The following is a 15270-nucleotide window of genomic DNA, read 5'->3' as shown; positions in this document are numbered from 1 at the left end:
TCCTGCCGATTTCTTTTAATTAAAATTGGTATCGAAAGATTGACACCAGGGGCGCCTTCGCATGAGAAGGGGCAGGGCTCTGCCCTTCCTTGTGTGACGACACTTTTTGGTGTCGCAATAGTTTGGAAGTAATCTATCTTTTGACACCGATTTTAAGAGAAACCAGCCAACCAACTTCAGGAGCCGCGTAAGCATGAAATATGTAGGTCGGTCAGCCCTTAACCGCTAAACGGTTAAGGGCCGGTGCCAGGGATCAAACCCCAATGACCAGTGTGGAAGCCGAGTGCAGTCTGAGCTACTGACCCAGCACGTAGGAACGGGAGGAGCAGAAACAGGTGGTCTGAGGAAGCGTACGGAGAGAAGTGAAAGTGCAAGAAAGGATGAGCGGAAACAGGTGATGTAAAAAATGTTTTTAGAATGAGGACTGGGAGAGCAGGAAAGTGCTCTTCCCTTCTCTGTGTCCCAGAAAATTCAGTGCAAAGAATCTGGAAGGTGCTCAAGGGAAGTGCACACGGCATCACAAAGAGACAATGATGTGACGTGATCTGTTTCCACACAAAACCCTGTCCCAGGCACCGCCTGAACAAGAGCTTCACACACCCTATAAAGCCACTACATTTAAACGTTTTTTACAGAGTGACCAAGCATGCAAGTTTTTTTATTGGGCTTTTTACCGAAGTAGAAAAATCTCTCGTTATAATGAAATTGTTTTTTACGAATTATTGCTTTTTTCAAAGTTTGACGCGGTCTCTATCGCAATGCATGCATTTTGAACTGGATTACTCTAAGTGTATCGATGGCTGGACATGCTTATTGAAAGGATGATCTGGCGAAAGTACAGTACGTAAGACAGCGCAACCCTTCGAAGAGGTGGGCAAAAAACCAGTAGCTTCGAAAGGTGTTTCGTCTTTCACCTCTATAAACGCGCGAGGAGCGTGGAGCACTTGCCTTGACTACGGAGTGTCTGTCGCACCCACGTCTTTGGAGCCCCGACACACCTGCCCGTTGCCCGGCGCCCATATATCTCTTACTCGATTCCGACTTGTCGAGTCATGGGGGCGAAGAAGGCGGAGATTGCACCTTCTCTGCACGCAGAGGAATGGTGCAGCGTGTTGAGCGACAGTTCCGACACTTCACACGGTGCCCGTGGCCCAGCTCGCGTCAGAATCAAGTCAGGGAAGCACATCCCCTGCCGGCGCCCACCTCTTTAAGAGCACTAACCCAAGTTATCTATTAAAGGACACATGCAAAGGAAAAAAACAATTTTTTTTAAATGGCTAAATTGGAAAAAAGACGCAATAAAACGATTTTACAACGAAGAAAAAAAATTTTTAGAGCTATATTTACGGCGCAAAACGAATTTGTAGTTGGCGCCCGCGGGCACCGCGGAAAAGTGGTCCGTATTTATCACGTGACTGGTCCTTATTTATTATGTGGTGCTTGCATTCTTTCGGAAGCTTCCTATGGCCTCTAAAAGTAACTTATTCATCTTTGTTTGAAGTCTAACAAAAAACTAAGATGAATAAGTAACTTTTAGAGCCCAAAGGAAACTCCTGAAAAAGCTCGAGCAGACGCGATAGACCTGTGCGCCGGTCAGACGACGGCGGCGCGCCCCGAAGCAGACGAACTTGTGCGGCGGCGGCGACGGCGGCGTGGAGAAACGCATTGAAGCGGCGTTCGCACAACGCTCAGCGTACGGCAGCGACGCAGCGCGGCGGTGCGCGGGCCTACCACGTGATCAGCAGCGGCTCCCGCGAGCACCAACTACAAATTCGTATAGCGCCATAAATATAGCTCTAAAAAAATGTTTTTCTTCGTTGTAAAATTGTTTTATGACATCCTTTTTCCATCTAAGCTGTCTAAAAAAAAATATTTTTTTCCTTTGCATGTGTCCTTTTAAAGAAACTGTCTTACTAAAACTGTTTAGTACAGCAAGAGCTACAGGGGAGAGAGTGCATGCCCACCTGTTCAAAGGAGTGAAAGAAGGAATGAGAGAGAAGGGCTGGGATCCTCCCGTTCCTCCTTACCTATTCTTCAACAGGTCGGGATACACCCCCTCTTCTGTAGCTTTGGCTATACTGTGGTTGACTTCGCAACAGGAAAACACGTATTTGCCTGTTGACGCTGCATTTCCGGATCACGTGCGCATCGAGGCAGTGCCTTTGACATCGTGTTCTGTGTTGCGAAGGCAGCACAGCTTGTCTGCCGCATGTACGGTAGCTGCGTGCAACCTGCATCACTGCTGAGGGCACCGCCAAAACCTGCACGGAAGTGTTCGACCCTGGAACAGAAACTCAAGCTGGTCCGACAAGTGGAGAAAGGTGGTCGACCCAAGTTGGAAATTGCGAAAGAATTCAACATCCCGGCATTGACGCTGTCAACCATCCTCAAAAACAAACACAATGTGCTGGGAGGGTTTCAAAAGTGCTTTCAAAAGATTTTCTCAAGGAAGAGAAAGTGCGTCTGGGATTCGAAGTATCCCGAAGTCGAAACTGCACTTCTCAAATGGTTAAAGAATGCTAGGGCCTCCAACTTCCCCATCCATGGTCCCACCTTGACTGCCAAAGCTGAGGCGCTGGACTTGCAAATTAACAAATTAGACTTCGAGTGCAACAATAGATGGCTTGAGCGATTTAGGAAGTGGCATGGTGTGATTTCCAAGACGATAGTGGGCGAAAGTGGAGCGATCTGCAAGGACACCGTGGTTACGTGGCGAAGGCATTGCCTCGCCGAAATATCGGAGCAGTACACGGATAAGGACATCTAGAACCTCAACGAGGCCGCGTTTTACAGCAGAGCTCTTAAGGGCTAGTTTTCCCAGTTTCGTGTCCGCGGACAAACAAATGTTGTCACAAAACTCCAGACAGCTACCGCCATCTATGAGCGACAGCGGCAACCAGACAACCGGCTTGACATTTGTCTTGTTGCTGTTGTCGCTCAAAGACGGCAACAACCTTTCCAACCTTTCTACTGTGGTTTTCACCGAGTGGAATGGCTGAATTTCTCTAGGTGTCGTCCTAGAAGTCGTCCTTGAGGTCGCCCTAGACGTTGTCCCTGAGGTCGTCTTCGAGGTCGTCCTAGAAGTCATCCTTCAGGTCGTCCTAGATGTCGTCCTCGAGGTTGTCCTAGAAGTCGTCCTTAATGTCCTCGAGGTCGTCCTAGAAGTCGTCCCTGAGGTTGTCCTAGGCGTCCTAGAGGTCTTCCTAGACGCCGTCCTTGAGTTAGTTTTAGACGTCGTCCTCTAGGCGTCGTCCTTGAGGTTGTCCAAGAAGTCATCCTTGAGGTTGTCCAAGAAGTCAACCTTGAGGTTGTCCAAGAAGTCAACCTTGATGTTGTCCAAGAAGTCATCCTTGAGGTCGTCCTAGACGTTGTCCTCTAGGCATCGTCCTAGACGTCGTAAAGATGACACCTTCGCTGGCCCTCCATCTTCATGTGAAGGAAGTGGGAGGGCTCGACATTTTTCCTACAAGATCTTGTCCAAGCGCACTTTTACGACTGCGGGTGGCTCCTCGTCCGGAGGCAAACAAAGCAAAGAGCGCGTCAGTGTGCTGTTTGGAGCGAATGCTACAGCTGACCATAAGCTTCCCCTGCTCTTATTAGGGAAAACTGGGAAGCCTCACTGTCTCCGGAACGTGATGCTCCCAGATGACTGCATATACAAAAACAAGCAGAGGTGGGTGACGGCTGCTTCCTTCGAGGACTATGTGCGCCTTTTTGGTCGCAAGTTCGCGAAGGAGCAGCGCGAGGTGCTGTTGTGTGTCAACAGCTGTCCCAGCCCTGAGAAAATCAAAAACCTACAAGGCATCACTTCGGAGTTTCTGCCATCCAACACAACTTGCGTGCTGTCACCCATGGACCAAGGCATTATTGAAACGACTCGGAAACTGCACCGCAGGAACCTTCTGCTTGTGTGTCCAGGGCCTGTCGGATGAGGTACCTTGAGAGGTACCCACGACTGGAGAAACGCAAAACATGCTTTGCCTTCTTTGCAACAAAGTGGAGCGTGGCGGCAGCGATGACAGCCTCATGTGGTGCTTGAAGCAGTTGGAGGACACCTTTTTAATGCCTGCTAAAGACGACCGGCAAACTGATCTCCCGTCTTTTTTCGTGTCTCAGAAAGCCTGGATAATCAGCAAGGTTTGTTTCATTGAATATATATTTGTTATAAGCCTTCCACACTGTTCTTCTGCGCTTTCAAGGTTACTCTTCTCATGGCTCACATTTTTATCGAACTACCGCTTTTATTGAATCTTTCTGCCGTCCCGTTGGCTTCAATTTAACGAGGGATTAGTGTAGTATTTGAGGTGACCAGCAAACTAGCCATTTGCAAGTTCTTTCTTCCGAGTTGAGCACATGATGGTCTCTTAACTGCTCGAAGGAATTTTTTATGGCAAAACCTCATAAATTAAGTTTCAGTTCTGAAAATTTGATAATGGCACCCAACACTCTTCAGTTGGGAGGAAGTTTCTCTCACTCAAAAAGAAGTTTGTCAAGAAAAAATCCATAGCAAATTGCTGAATGTTGCACGTCAAACTTCAGTCCTCTCGGATTGACGTTCTTGGCGCTCTTCATGGGTTAGTTTAGCAACCCGGCTTAACGGGTGGCATGTACACTCGATAGCAACCCTGGCGCTGTTTCCTCCATATCTGCAGATGTGTTCCCGACGACCTCTGTCGGGCGGGCGAGCAGTGGCGCGATCATTAGTGAATTCAATGTCAAGCGAGCTTGGCCTCGTGCTTGACGTCATACCTGAACCAGCCCATCAGCGTTGTCATCACCTGACTCGGCCAATCAGCGTCGAGTTAATATGGGGCTTCAGTTTTCGGCCTCAGGAATTCCTGGACCCTCCTCTGACGAGACGGTACCCGCCTCCCTGACGTCTCCCACCCCTAGCGAAACTCGGTTTTCTTCCGTCACCTCGTGGAAACTTATGGGGGGCGAAACATGGAAAGAAAGAAAGAAAACATTATTGACTCATTGTTTGCACAGTCTGTTTTTAATGATAATAATGCAATTGAATGCAAAGGTGCCGGCGAGCTGGACAAGAATGACGAAAATAATCCCTGGACAAGGAGACAAAGGACAAACAAAAATCTCCAAACACAGCTAGGTGACTAGTGCGCAACCAAAAGAGTTTGCCTGTTCCAGGTATCAAACCAGGGACCTCTCCGTTCCGCCACATCCATTTCACCTACTGCGAGGAATTTACACCTGCACCCAAAACTCATTTCACTTTCTCTGGGCCCAACTACGCCGTCCGATTGTTTCCCGGGCTCTTATCAATTTGAATGACATACCATCTTGAAAAAATCCTGAAAAATCAATCGTTATAACCAATTATCATTGCATCTGGACTAGAGACTTATGATTTCTAGTCTAGAAATGTATCGTTATATGTGGTGTCATTATTAGTAGATTGCACTGCATTCGAAAGGCTTTCATTGTTTGTGCCAAACATGAATGGTTTTCCAAAATTTCGCACTGCAGTCGCCGACCAATTTTGCGGACTCCGCAGGGACCGAAATAATGTCGGAATAATAGAGCAGTCCAAAAAATTGGCAAAATAAATACTTGCCTTTATTACATCTCAGTGTGTTTAAAAAAGCCGTAAATAATACTTTGCTTCTGGTTACGCCTGCACGGCTTGTTTCAGGTTACGCCTTTGTTTTCGTTCGGCAACTTTCTGTTAGCTTGAGAATCGCTGCCTTCTTTTCTAGCGTTATGGTCGAGTACTTTCTGCGCTTCTTAATGACACATCGTGACGGCAGAAGAACAGACGGGGCTATGACGTCCAAGCCAGCGTAGTTTGAAAAGACGATCCACCGAGTCGAGATGAGAGGCGCGAGTCCATGACTGCAATGGCAAATGAACAAAGCAAAATGGTAAGAACAGTGATGATGATAATGACGTGCAGCTAGACAAAAAAAAAACGCTGTAGGGCATCACCTGGCGGTAGAGCTTAGCAGTACTACTCGAGTAGCGCTGCCAAACCAAGCCAATCTATGTGCAGCCAACATAGACTCCAAAATGGCCGCTTCTCAGTGGTGTTTTCCACTGATCGTTTGCGACAATTTTGTCTGAAAAATCTAACTTTGGGACTTGAAGTTGTCCAAAACATTGGTCGTGAATATGCAGTTTCTATCGGGTAGGTCACGGTTTCTCTAGAAGGGTATGTACTTGGGCTAGTAGTTAATCCATATTTCCGAGGGTAAAAGCTCCAAAAACAACGGACAAGTAAAAGAAACGCTCTGTGGATTTTGTTGCTTTTACTTGTCCGTTGTTTTTTAGCACCTTTACCCTCGGAAACACGGTTTCTTCTTTAGGTCCGAAATATCGAACAAGTCGGAATTATCGGCGTGAAAGAAATCGGTCAACGACTATTTTTTCTTTCCCTTTTCTCGCCACCCTCAGTTTGTGTTTTAATCTGAAATAGATGCTGATTGATTGATTGATTGATTGATTGTTGGGGCATGGAGGTACAGTCAAACATTGTTTTAACGAAATAGCGTCGTGAGTGGAAGTGTGTTCGCTTTATGCGATATTCGTTATAAAGGTGCACACGCAAATTGATGCAAATGTTCCCGCAATCGAGCTCGTGCAGGAATGTGCACAGCACTGAGATATAAAAATTAGCTATCCCGGACCACAAGATCCTTACCTGTCACTAAGCAGCATTCAAAAAACAGATGGGAGCATGAGGATATCGCTTGGAACATGAGAAACCGCGTTAGCTGGATCCATAATTTCATTTATTTGAAGGAATGCGTGATTTTGGGCTGTGCCTCTTCAGCTGGAGCCACCGCGCTGAAGCCAACCCGTGCTCGCGCTGTGTTGTATTGTCACTAAAGATGTTGTTGACTGATGAGCTGCATTTGGGGTCTGGCGCTGCAGAGTCGTGTCCGGCCCACTGCAGAATAGACATCCCGGCATCCTTCAGCTTAGCAAGGAAGTCCCTAACAGACACACCAGACTGATTGCTTTCGTTTGAAGAAGCTGACCAGACACTGGCAGATTTCGCACGCTTACATCCTTAAACCATGAGAACAGAGCCACGTCCGGGTCGAGGCAAAGCCTAAGACTCTATCGGTCAATCTTGACGTTGTTTGCATAGCAGTCTGTGATCTTCCTTGCACTCAGAATGGTAGATATCGTGCTTGGTGCAAGCTCCTAGTTTGCAGTGATGTCTTTTTTTCTTCCGGCCGCTGTCCACCACCCGCAAAACCTTCACTTTTGTTTCCGGAGAGATGGCCTTCCACTCGGTCGCCATTTGCAGCTCGTCTACGAGTGGTGTGGTTGGCACTTGGCTATGGTCTGCACTGGTTCCTGATGCCTCGAGGCCAGCAGCGGCACAATCATTCACTCGGTTCATAGGTGGCGCTACCTCTCAAAACACACATTTTTGCATATTGGGTGATCTAAACTTTAGGAATTTTTCGTGTAGAAATTACTTTTTGTATTTTTTCTACTTTTCGATAAGCTTCGTAGTATTTTGTGATGCAAGAAGAGCTGGAATTGCTTCGCTATACCGGTAACACATCAGATCTCACGGTTTCGTAATATAACTTGAACTCCCATCTAAATAAAGCAGGACCAACCAAACTTGGTGGTTAGTTTGTTATATCAGTGTTCATTTTCAAGGGGTTCAACTGTAGGAAGCTTCTGGAGGCGACATGACGCCACCAGAGGTGAAAGGAATGCCTCAGCGATTACCAAAGGCGCTAATGAGCGGACACCCTTTTGGGCATTCCCACCAAACTCTACATTCACTCGGGATTTTCTCATTTGGCTGAGCCAGTATGTCGCCTCCCCTTATTCCTGGTGGGGAGTGCATTGCATACACTTCTGAAGGTGCACACTGCAGAGACATGCTGCATGCTTAGAGGAAGAGCCTGGGCTTGACAAAGTCTCAACCTTGCGGTTAAGATTATTTCAAAAGGAAACTGCGCTCCCAAACGTGGTCTCGCAAAGTTGGTGGTCAGTTTACGGCGATAGCTGTTGTGGGCTCCCACTCTTGATGATCTTGATGCGGAAAGGAGTCTGACAACACGAAGGCTTAAAAAACAAAACCTGCACAAAGTTATTTGGGGATCGGCCAGTTGCTAAGCGCTACCACGGAGCCATGCCAGCTGCTTTGACGCCTAATACAGTTAAACCTCGATGTAACGAAGTCGGTAAAATTCGCAATATACTTCGTTACATTGAAATTTCGCTAAATCGAAATTTGGCTTTAGCATGCAAAAAAAATTCCGAAACATTTTACGGATATGAAAACTCACCGAAAATGACATTTATTTAAGGGGCAAAGTAGTCCGTGAGTTTCGCTTGCGCCTTGTCCGACAGTAGCAGCGGCGTCATACGGCGTTCGAGCGCCCAGAGCGCTTGCACGGCATCCTGCTGCCCATGCGACGCCGTGTACCTCCTCAGTACGTCCATTGCGTCGAGCACTTCCCGAGTGGTCGTGATCTCGGCAGTTTCTTCAGGATGGCGTCCAAAACGTTTGCTTTCTCGGCCAAAGAAAGAACTTTACGTTTCCCTAGGGCAGCAAGCACTTGAGTGAACCGCCCGGTTGAAAAATAAAGCTGTTTAGGCGGTGCCAATGTTTCCAACCTACACAGCACTCTTGCCCGCACAAACTGTGGCCCGCACAGTTTACCTGCCCCCTTGCGCCCACATTGTGCTTGCGCCTTTGCTTTACATCACGCTCGCAGGACGATAATCGGTCTTCTCGGTCTTCTTTTAGATGGCACTGCCCGTGCGGTCGTGCCATTACGTCGCTCTCCCCCACTGAAGTTGGCTCCCGCGCTACCCGCGGTACAGTGGACTATGATGATCAGTGAATGTCAGTGGTGATGCTGTTATGCCGTGTTAACTTTTTGCTCGGCATTTTCTGGCCAGCCCCGCGGAATGCGCTTTGCCGCATGCCTCGCCGGCGCTACCGGCGCCCCATCCTCGGGCAGCCTACTAGGAACGTTGGAAGGCCTGTCCCCGTGAAGGAACCTATCAAGCGCTCGCGTTTGCGCATAATTTTTTTTTAACCACAATTTTTTTGCGAAGTTGTTCTTTAGAGTCTATTTATTTATTGCCTTCTATGGCAATGGCGCTTCGTTATATTGAAAATAGCAGCAAAATAGACTTCGTTATATAGAGACTAAAAATACATGGAGTCTATGGGCAAGAAATTATGAAAAATAAAATACTTCGTTAAATCGAGGATTTCGTTACATTGAAGTTCGTTATATCGAGGTTCGACTGTAATCTGTTCAGGAATGCCCAGCAAACGGCCCCATTGCTCCACCCGAGTACCAAAGAAGTGAGCTCCGAGCAGACATTGGAGACCTGTTAGGTGCTGGTAGAAGCAGATATGTAGCGATGTGTTGGGGTTCGATAGGGTGTCCCAGTTGTCACTCTGACTACCGTGGATTCACACAGGACGGCTCTTTTAACATACAATGTGTGTCATGGAGTTTGGCTTTGTCAGTCGGCTGTGACGAAGACCGCCTGTAGGGAATCGATTCCAGTTCCCCCGGCAGGATTTGAACTCGCCACTCGGAGATTGTGAGCCCAGTGCTTTGCCGACCGAGCCATCCCGGGTCTCCTAGCACACCTTTGGCGCACGAGGGAGCGGTTGCGCGCTTTGCGGCCTCTCTTGTTGCACCATCTCACGGCATGTGTCAGAAAAGACTCCCTGCTTCAACGGACATTCTCTGCTTTCCAGTCTTTGTTGGTATGATAGACCTTGTATAATTTTAATTTCTTTGGCGCTACGTAGGAAATTTTCTTGCGATTATAGAGTGTGAGAACCCCAGCTCGCAACTGACCTGTGACTGGTTGCCCCATTTTTGCAGGCCTTCTACGCCGCTGAAGGCAGCAGCGCGTTTCCCGAAGGCCTGCCAGAAGCCCTTCTACGCAGAGGACGGTTCTATGCTGGCTGCCACACCGACAAGTGCTGGTACCGAGTGTTAGTTCACCAGGTACGTGCTGGGTCTTTGTGGCTGGCTCCTTCTCACCTTACTGGGCTTTATGGACCTGTGGACTATTGTGTCCGATCCATCGCCCGACTGTCGTATTGCCATCAAGTAAGGCCAAGAGGCTGTAAATAATGAATTGAAAAGAAAGGTTGCCAATCAAAATAAAGAATGGGCGTCAAAACAGCAGAAAAGTGGGCGGCATAACATGAAGCGCAAGCGAGACAAACTCGACAAGCTCACGGGTAACTCCTTATCTGGTGTGCGTCAAAATGATGAGTGTTACGCCCTGAATAAGTATAACCGCGAATCTTCTAGAATTCTGTGACCGAGCGCTGCTTGCTCGGCCCTGCGCGCGGCATTATCCCCCTTTTTAAAAGGGCCCCAATGTAACAGAAAAGGAAAAGGGCCCCCATGTATGGTACGGACAAAATAAACATGCAGTGTCCCAATCCTAACGCGCGTAGAACAGCTTGAGTCGAACTACGTGGATGACTTCGGGTTGTGGCTGGCGGCGTCCTAATGGTCGGGTTCCGTTGGGGAACACCTCGTAGTTCAAGTCCCCAAGGCGGCAAATGACTTTGTGGGCTCCAGAGCAGCGTTTTAACAGTTTCTCGCTGAGGCCGCGGCGGCAAATGGGTGTCCCAATGAGGTAGGGGGGCTTAGAGCGAAAAACTGGTATGCCCTTCACCAGGGAAAAGCAACCTCCACTTGGCCACCGCCATGTTGTACAATTTTGACCAATAGACAAGAGACTGTACCAAGTCCTGAGGCTTTTAGCAAAACTGAGCTGACATTTGTATCGCAATCGCTGTAAAAAACACGATAAACTATTTTTTCAATGCTGTTAGCCCCAGAGATCAGTAGCTGCATTTGATTTACTTACATTTCCTACACCGGTGCAGAAGAGTGTAGAGCACTGTAAATACACATACTGGAAGTGGACTGCCCTACAGTTTTCTGCACTGGTTCAGGAGGTGTAAGTAAATCGAACGCAGCTGTTGTCTAGCTCTGAAGCCAAACCCACTTATAACAATCCCACATATAACACCCTATTGGTTATAACGACCAGCTTTCAGAAAATATACGAAATCAAGGCTCTACCCATTAAAATTGGTCCAGATAAAACTACGGTTTTTCAATGCATCATGCTGTTACAACAAACACTCAAAGTCCGCTTTAAAAAAACAAAAAATAAAAAAAAAACAATTCCTTCGCAAAAAAAAAAAGAGCTAGAATTTGGGCACTGCGGGAGACGTTTCAGGTCATTTGTACGGCCGCGCAACATACTTCTCCGGGAAGGAAACAAAACTACAAAAGCAATACGCCGATTGTGGGGGAATGAGAAGAGGAGGAGTCAACTCTCATGCCATGCTGCGTCAGCTGCGTTCGTTTCTTTTATGTTTGCAACGCTCAATGCTCGGTAGAAGGTGGCTAGCCCCATCGCCATCTTTGTTTACATTCACCATTTTGGGGTCCGTATCATGCACATTTTCTTGCATCTACAAAAAGTCTCTTGTTCTAAAATAAAAAAAAAAAAAAAAAAAAAAAAACACTAGGAGGGTTTATTTGAACGAAAGGGCATCACGCTCACGGAAAAAGATAACGGCGCAGCACTGCGTGGCCTCGCAATCCCAGCCACCCGACGAGCTCGCAAAGTGTTCTTTGAAAGATCACCCTGCTAGAGGCGACGGCCGTGCTCTCGTACGTGCGCAGGAAGTGCGGCACTTAAAACGCTTATATTAAAGCAAGTGTTCATTACCTCTGGGGATAGGGAAGAACCATCGTCGGACTAGTGCACGGCATTTATTTTTGTGTTGGCATGCGTTTCATAAATTCTGTTCTATGAGGTATGTGGTCAGTTAATCATGTCGTATTACACCTGAGGAGACGTTCTCTGTGTCTGTTCCTTCTACTGAAAGTTCTTCCGATTTCTTCCACCGCAGTCTCAGGTGTAATACGACATGATTAGCTACCACCAGCTCGCCTGCACTCTCACCGTCTTTTCACTATGTGGTCAGTCTTCATTATTTTACCTGTGTGGTAGAATCGGCAGCAATTTACTTTTCGATGATCTGAAAGCTAAATCTGCCTGTGCGTTAGAATTGGGGGCTTGTTAGAATCGTGCAAACAGTTTCTTTAAATTATGAACTGGCAGATTGAAGCTACCAGTACGAGCTTCATTATGCTTGTTTATGACGTGTTTTAAAGGTAAGTCCAGATATAACTAACTACTGATGAAACGACTACTTTTTGCGCAACTATTGCATTCGCTATAAGTGGGTTTGACTGTACACCCAAAATACAGCACTGCGGCCGACAGCATCTAGTGGATGCATTGCGAAACTGCCCGAGTTTTTGTAGTAAAAGCACATTTCGGATTTGAAACAAACGAAACATAACTAATCTTGTCGGTACCGTTAATAAAGACCAATAAGCAATTATTTGTGCGCTGTACTTCGATAAAATCTGGACGTAAAACTCTACGGTCGCGTAGTGGTCAGAAATGTGCAACGTGGCGGCGGCCAATCGGGGGTCACTTTCAGCTACCAGTTGATCGCTCTAAGGCCCTCTACCTTGTTCGGGTGCCCGCACTCACACCCTGTCTTCTGGCTCCAACTCCACACTGCGACGACGAACGTTGTACCGGTCAGCGTCGACACATTGTTGGTCCTTAATCCGAAGGCGGGCTAGCTGGCGGGCCTCCTCCGCTGACCATTGGGTGACCAGCTGGGTGGTGCCATCGGACTTACCGTATTTGCACAAATATAACGCGAGGGCAGGTTTTGATGCCCTCAAAAAGAAAAAAAAAAAAAAGATATTACTATTATAACACGAACCGAGGCCGCGTCAATTTCTCGCACTCGGGGACATAGCAGATGTGAAAAGTCAATGGAAATAGAAGAAATGTCAGTTTATGGTTTGACTGCACTCATCCTCACTGCTCAGGTCCTTCCGTTTACAATACACTTGCCAACTACGACTACGCAGATAAGCAGCAGCACGGCACCTGCTTGTCTGGTAGTTCCTTTTTCTTCCCTGCGAGCTGAGCTCCTCGGCAGCCCACAATCCAAACAAGGCACGAAGCAGAAGCACCAACACACAAACACCAGATCACTCTAGAGCAGAAACTAAACAATGCGCAGGCAGAAATAAAGACTCCTGAATCCGATACACGATCACACTTCTTGTTCTGGTCCCTCTGCATAAACAAATGCCTCGTGGGCCTCGTGTTGCATGATTGTGTAAACGCGGTTGGTGGTCTTGGCTTGGCTTGTGTTGACTTGACCTGGCTTGGCTTGGCTCAAAATTATTGGCCAGTGCCCGTATTCCCGCATGGCGTGCACGCGTTGTACAAACACAAAAGCGATAAAAATGCTTTTTTATGTTTTCTATTCGCCCCTTCACGTGGCCCAATAGCTAATAAATTCCCTTCCACACCCACACTTCATTTCCCATCAGATATTTTGCATTGAGCCGGAGGGATGGCTTTCTCCTTTGGCTTTCTCTAAACTCGCGCGCCTCGTGGCTGAACTCGATTCCGAATATAACGCGAGGTGCGTTTTGGAGTACACATATAATGCTCGGTCACGGACTTCTAGAAGATTTGTGTGCTCCTGACTGTTATCATTTCGTCCTGCTTTCTCGAGCGTCGCGTGCCTTGAATGTCGAAGCTTCTTTGCCGATTTTTCAAGGTAGTCACGCACACTAGATAAGTAGCTGCGCAGGACCTTGTCGAGTCGGTCTCACTTGCTTTTACACTGCCAAATTGCCACCCGCTTTCTGCTGTCTCGACGTCCATTCTTTATTTTGTTTGGCACAAGTTCGCCGATTAAGCCTTTATTGTCAGTTCACTGTTCATCGTCTAGTCGCCTTTATTCGTGAGGATAGAAGTCACACCTGTGTATAAGTCGCACCTCTTTGCACGGTTCAGGCGATAAGTTTTTTTCGTTTTATGCGCGTTGGAAACCCAAAATGAGAGTTTTGCACAGTCGGCTAGTTCAGGCGTTTGATGCGCAACAAGTTTAGCGTTTCGACTCACGAGAAATGTCCATAGCACGGCGCTGTCTAGCCAGGGCTTTCGAGTCTTTTGCAGCAAAAGGACCTAAACGCGCAAAACGAGAAGGTAGTCGACTTTATTCGAGCAAACACATGTCGAGGGAATGGAAGTTTAACATGCCAGACACTCGTGAATCAAGCTTTGGAGCACTAGGCCAAGTTGCAGACACGATGTGAGCATCAACACGCAGGGAAAAATCTTTACACGCTTCTTTGGGTACTGCTAAAAGGTTGGCTAGCCGCAATCCTTCCTTGTAGATGTAGCAACACGGCAGGAGTGTGGCAGATAAAAACTGCTCATCACGCGGAAACTAAGAAAGACTCGAGAAAATTTTCTGTAATGTGCGTATACACGAACTCAACTCCTACGTCATGCTGCGGTGGTGGCGCATCGGGCGCACATCCGGTCTGGGGCGGTGGGCAGAAGTCGCCGTGCGAGACATGCATTCTTATGTTCTTTTCGGAGAAACGAGACAAAAAACCTGCGTTCTCGTGAAAATGCTGCGGCAGGGACTTTACCAAGAGTCTGGAAAGGTTTGAAGATCAGTTTTCGTGTGTTTCTGCCCGCTCCGTTCGAGTACGTGGATGGTAGCCATGAAAAGGGTAAACTAGACGCTGTCGAACTATGATTGCTAGTGCGGGCAACACTTTGTGGTCGCCAGAAGTGTTTGTTTTGTTCCATGAACGAGAGAAAACCAGCAAGTTGTCCGGGCCACCCACGGGTTAAGTGCGTCTTCAAATTCACACGGCCGCCTGATCGTTCAAACTTTAGTCTGCTGTTTCGAACTTGTCTGCTTTTTGTCGTCTGCTTGTTCAAACAAAAGCGGCCCGTAGACCAAACTTTGACCCGGTGATTGCAATAAGAAGTAATTGCAGGCCTCAAAAGACTTATGAGGCTCGGTGTAAATAGTAGATACGAAATGTTGACCATTGGTACCAGTGGCCATCGCCGAGTTGTTACGCTTGGTCTGTTCCCGATTCCGAATTTCAGTATCGACATCGATCATCGCCGCTACCTTCTACACTTTTGCGGCACGAGCGACGTCGCAACCGAAAATATCTAGAAGAATCTCATCATGGTTTTGGCGTCCATTCTGCGGCGTTCACACGAATGAATCGCCGCACGTCAAATTATTTTCGCAAAGTTTAGCAGTGTAACGAGCCTTGATAATTTCACTCAGGCGATTAAAGTGGTAAGACATTGCTATGAGGACGTAGAATCAACAATTCCAACGCGAAAAAGAGT

The 15270-nt window shown here is 47.4% G+C and overlaps 1 protein-coding gene across 1 annotated transcript in view; it reads left to right on the top strand.

The window, feature by feature from the left end:
- LOC8031263 (tudor domain-containing protein 7A) overlaps positions 1-15270 on the top strand; it is a 142138-nt gene that overhangs the window by 108593 nt on the left and 18275 nt on the right. Inside the window, exon 21 of the mRNA XM_040212490.3 lies at positions 9846-9971. Within this exon, the coding sequence (XP_040068424.1) occupies positions 9846-9971 (126 nt within the window). The remainder of the gene's footprint in view (positions 1-9845; positions 9972-15270) is intronic.

The sequence above is a fragment of the Ixodes scapularis genome, unplaced genomic scaffold, assembly GCF_016920785.2.
Source record: "Ixodes scapularis isolate PalLabHiFi unplaced genomic scaffold, ASM1692078v2 PGA_scaffold7__128_contigs__length_106722199, whole genome shotgun sequence".
Classification (NCBI taxonomy): Eukaryota; Metazoa; Arthropoda; class Arachnida; order Ixodida; family Ixodidae; genus Ixodes; species Ixodes scapularis.
This window is presented reverse-complemented; position numbering and strand designations above follow the sequence as displayed.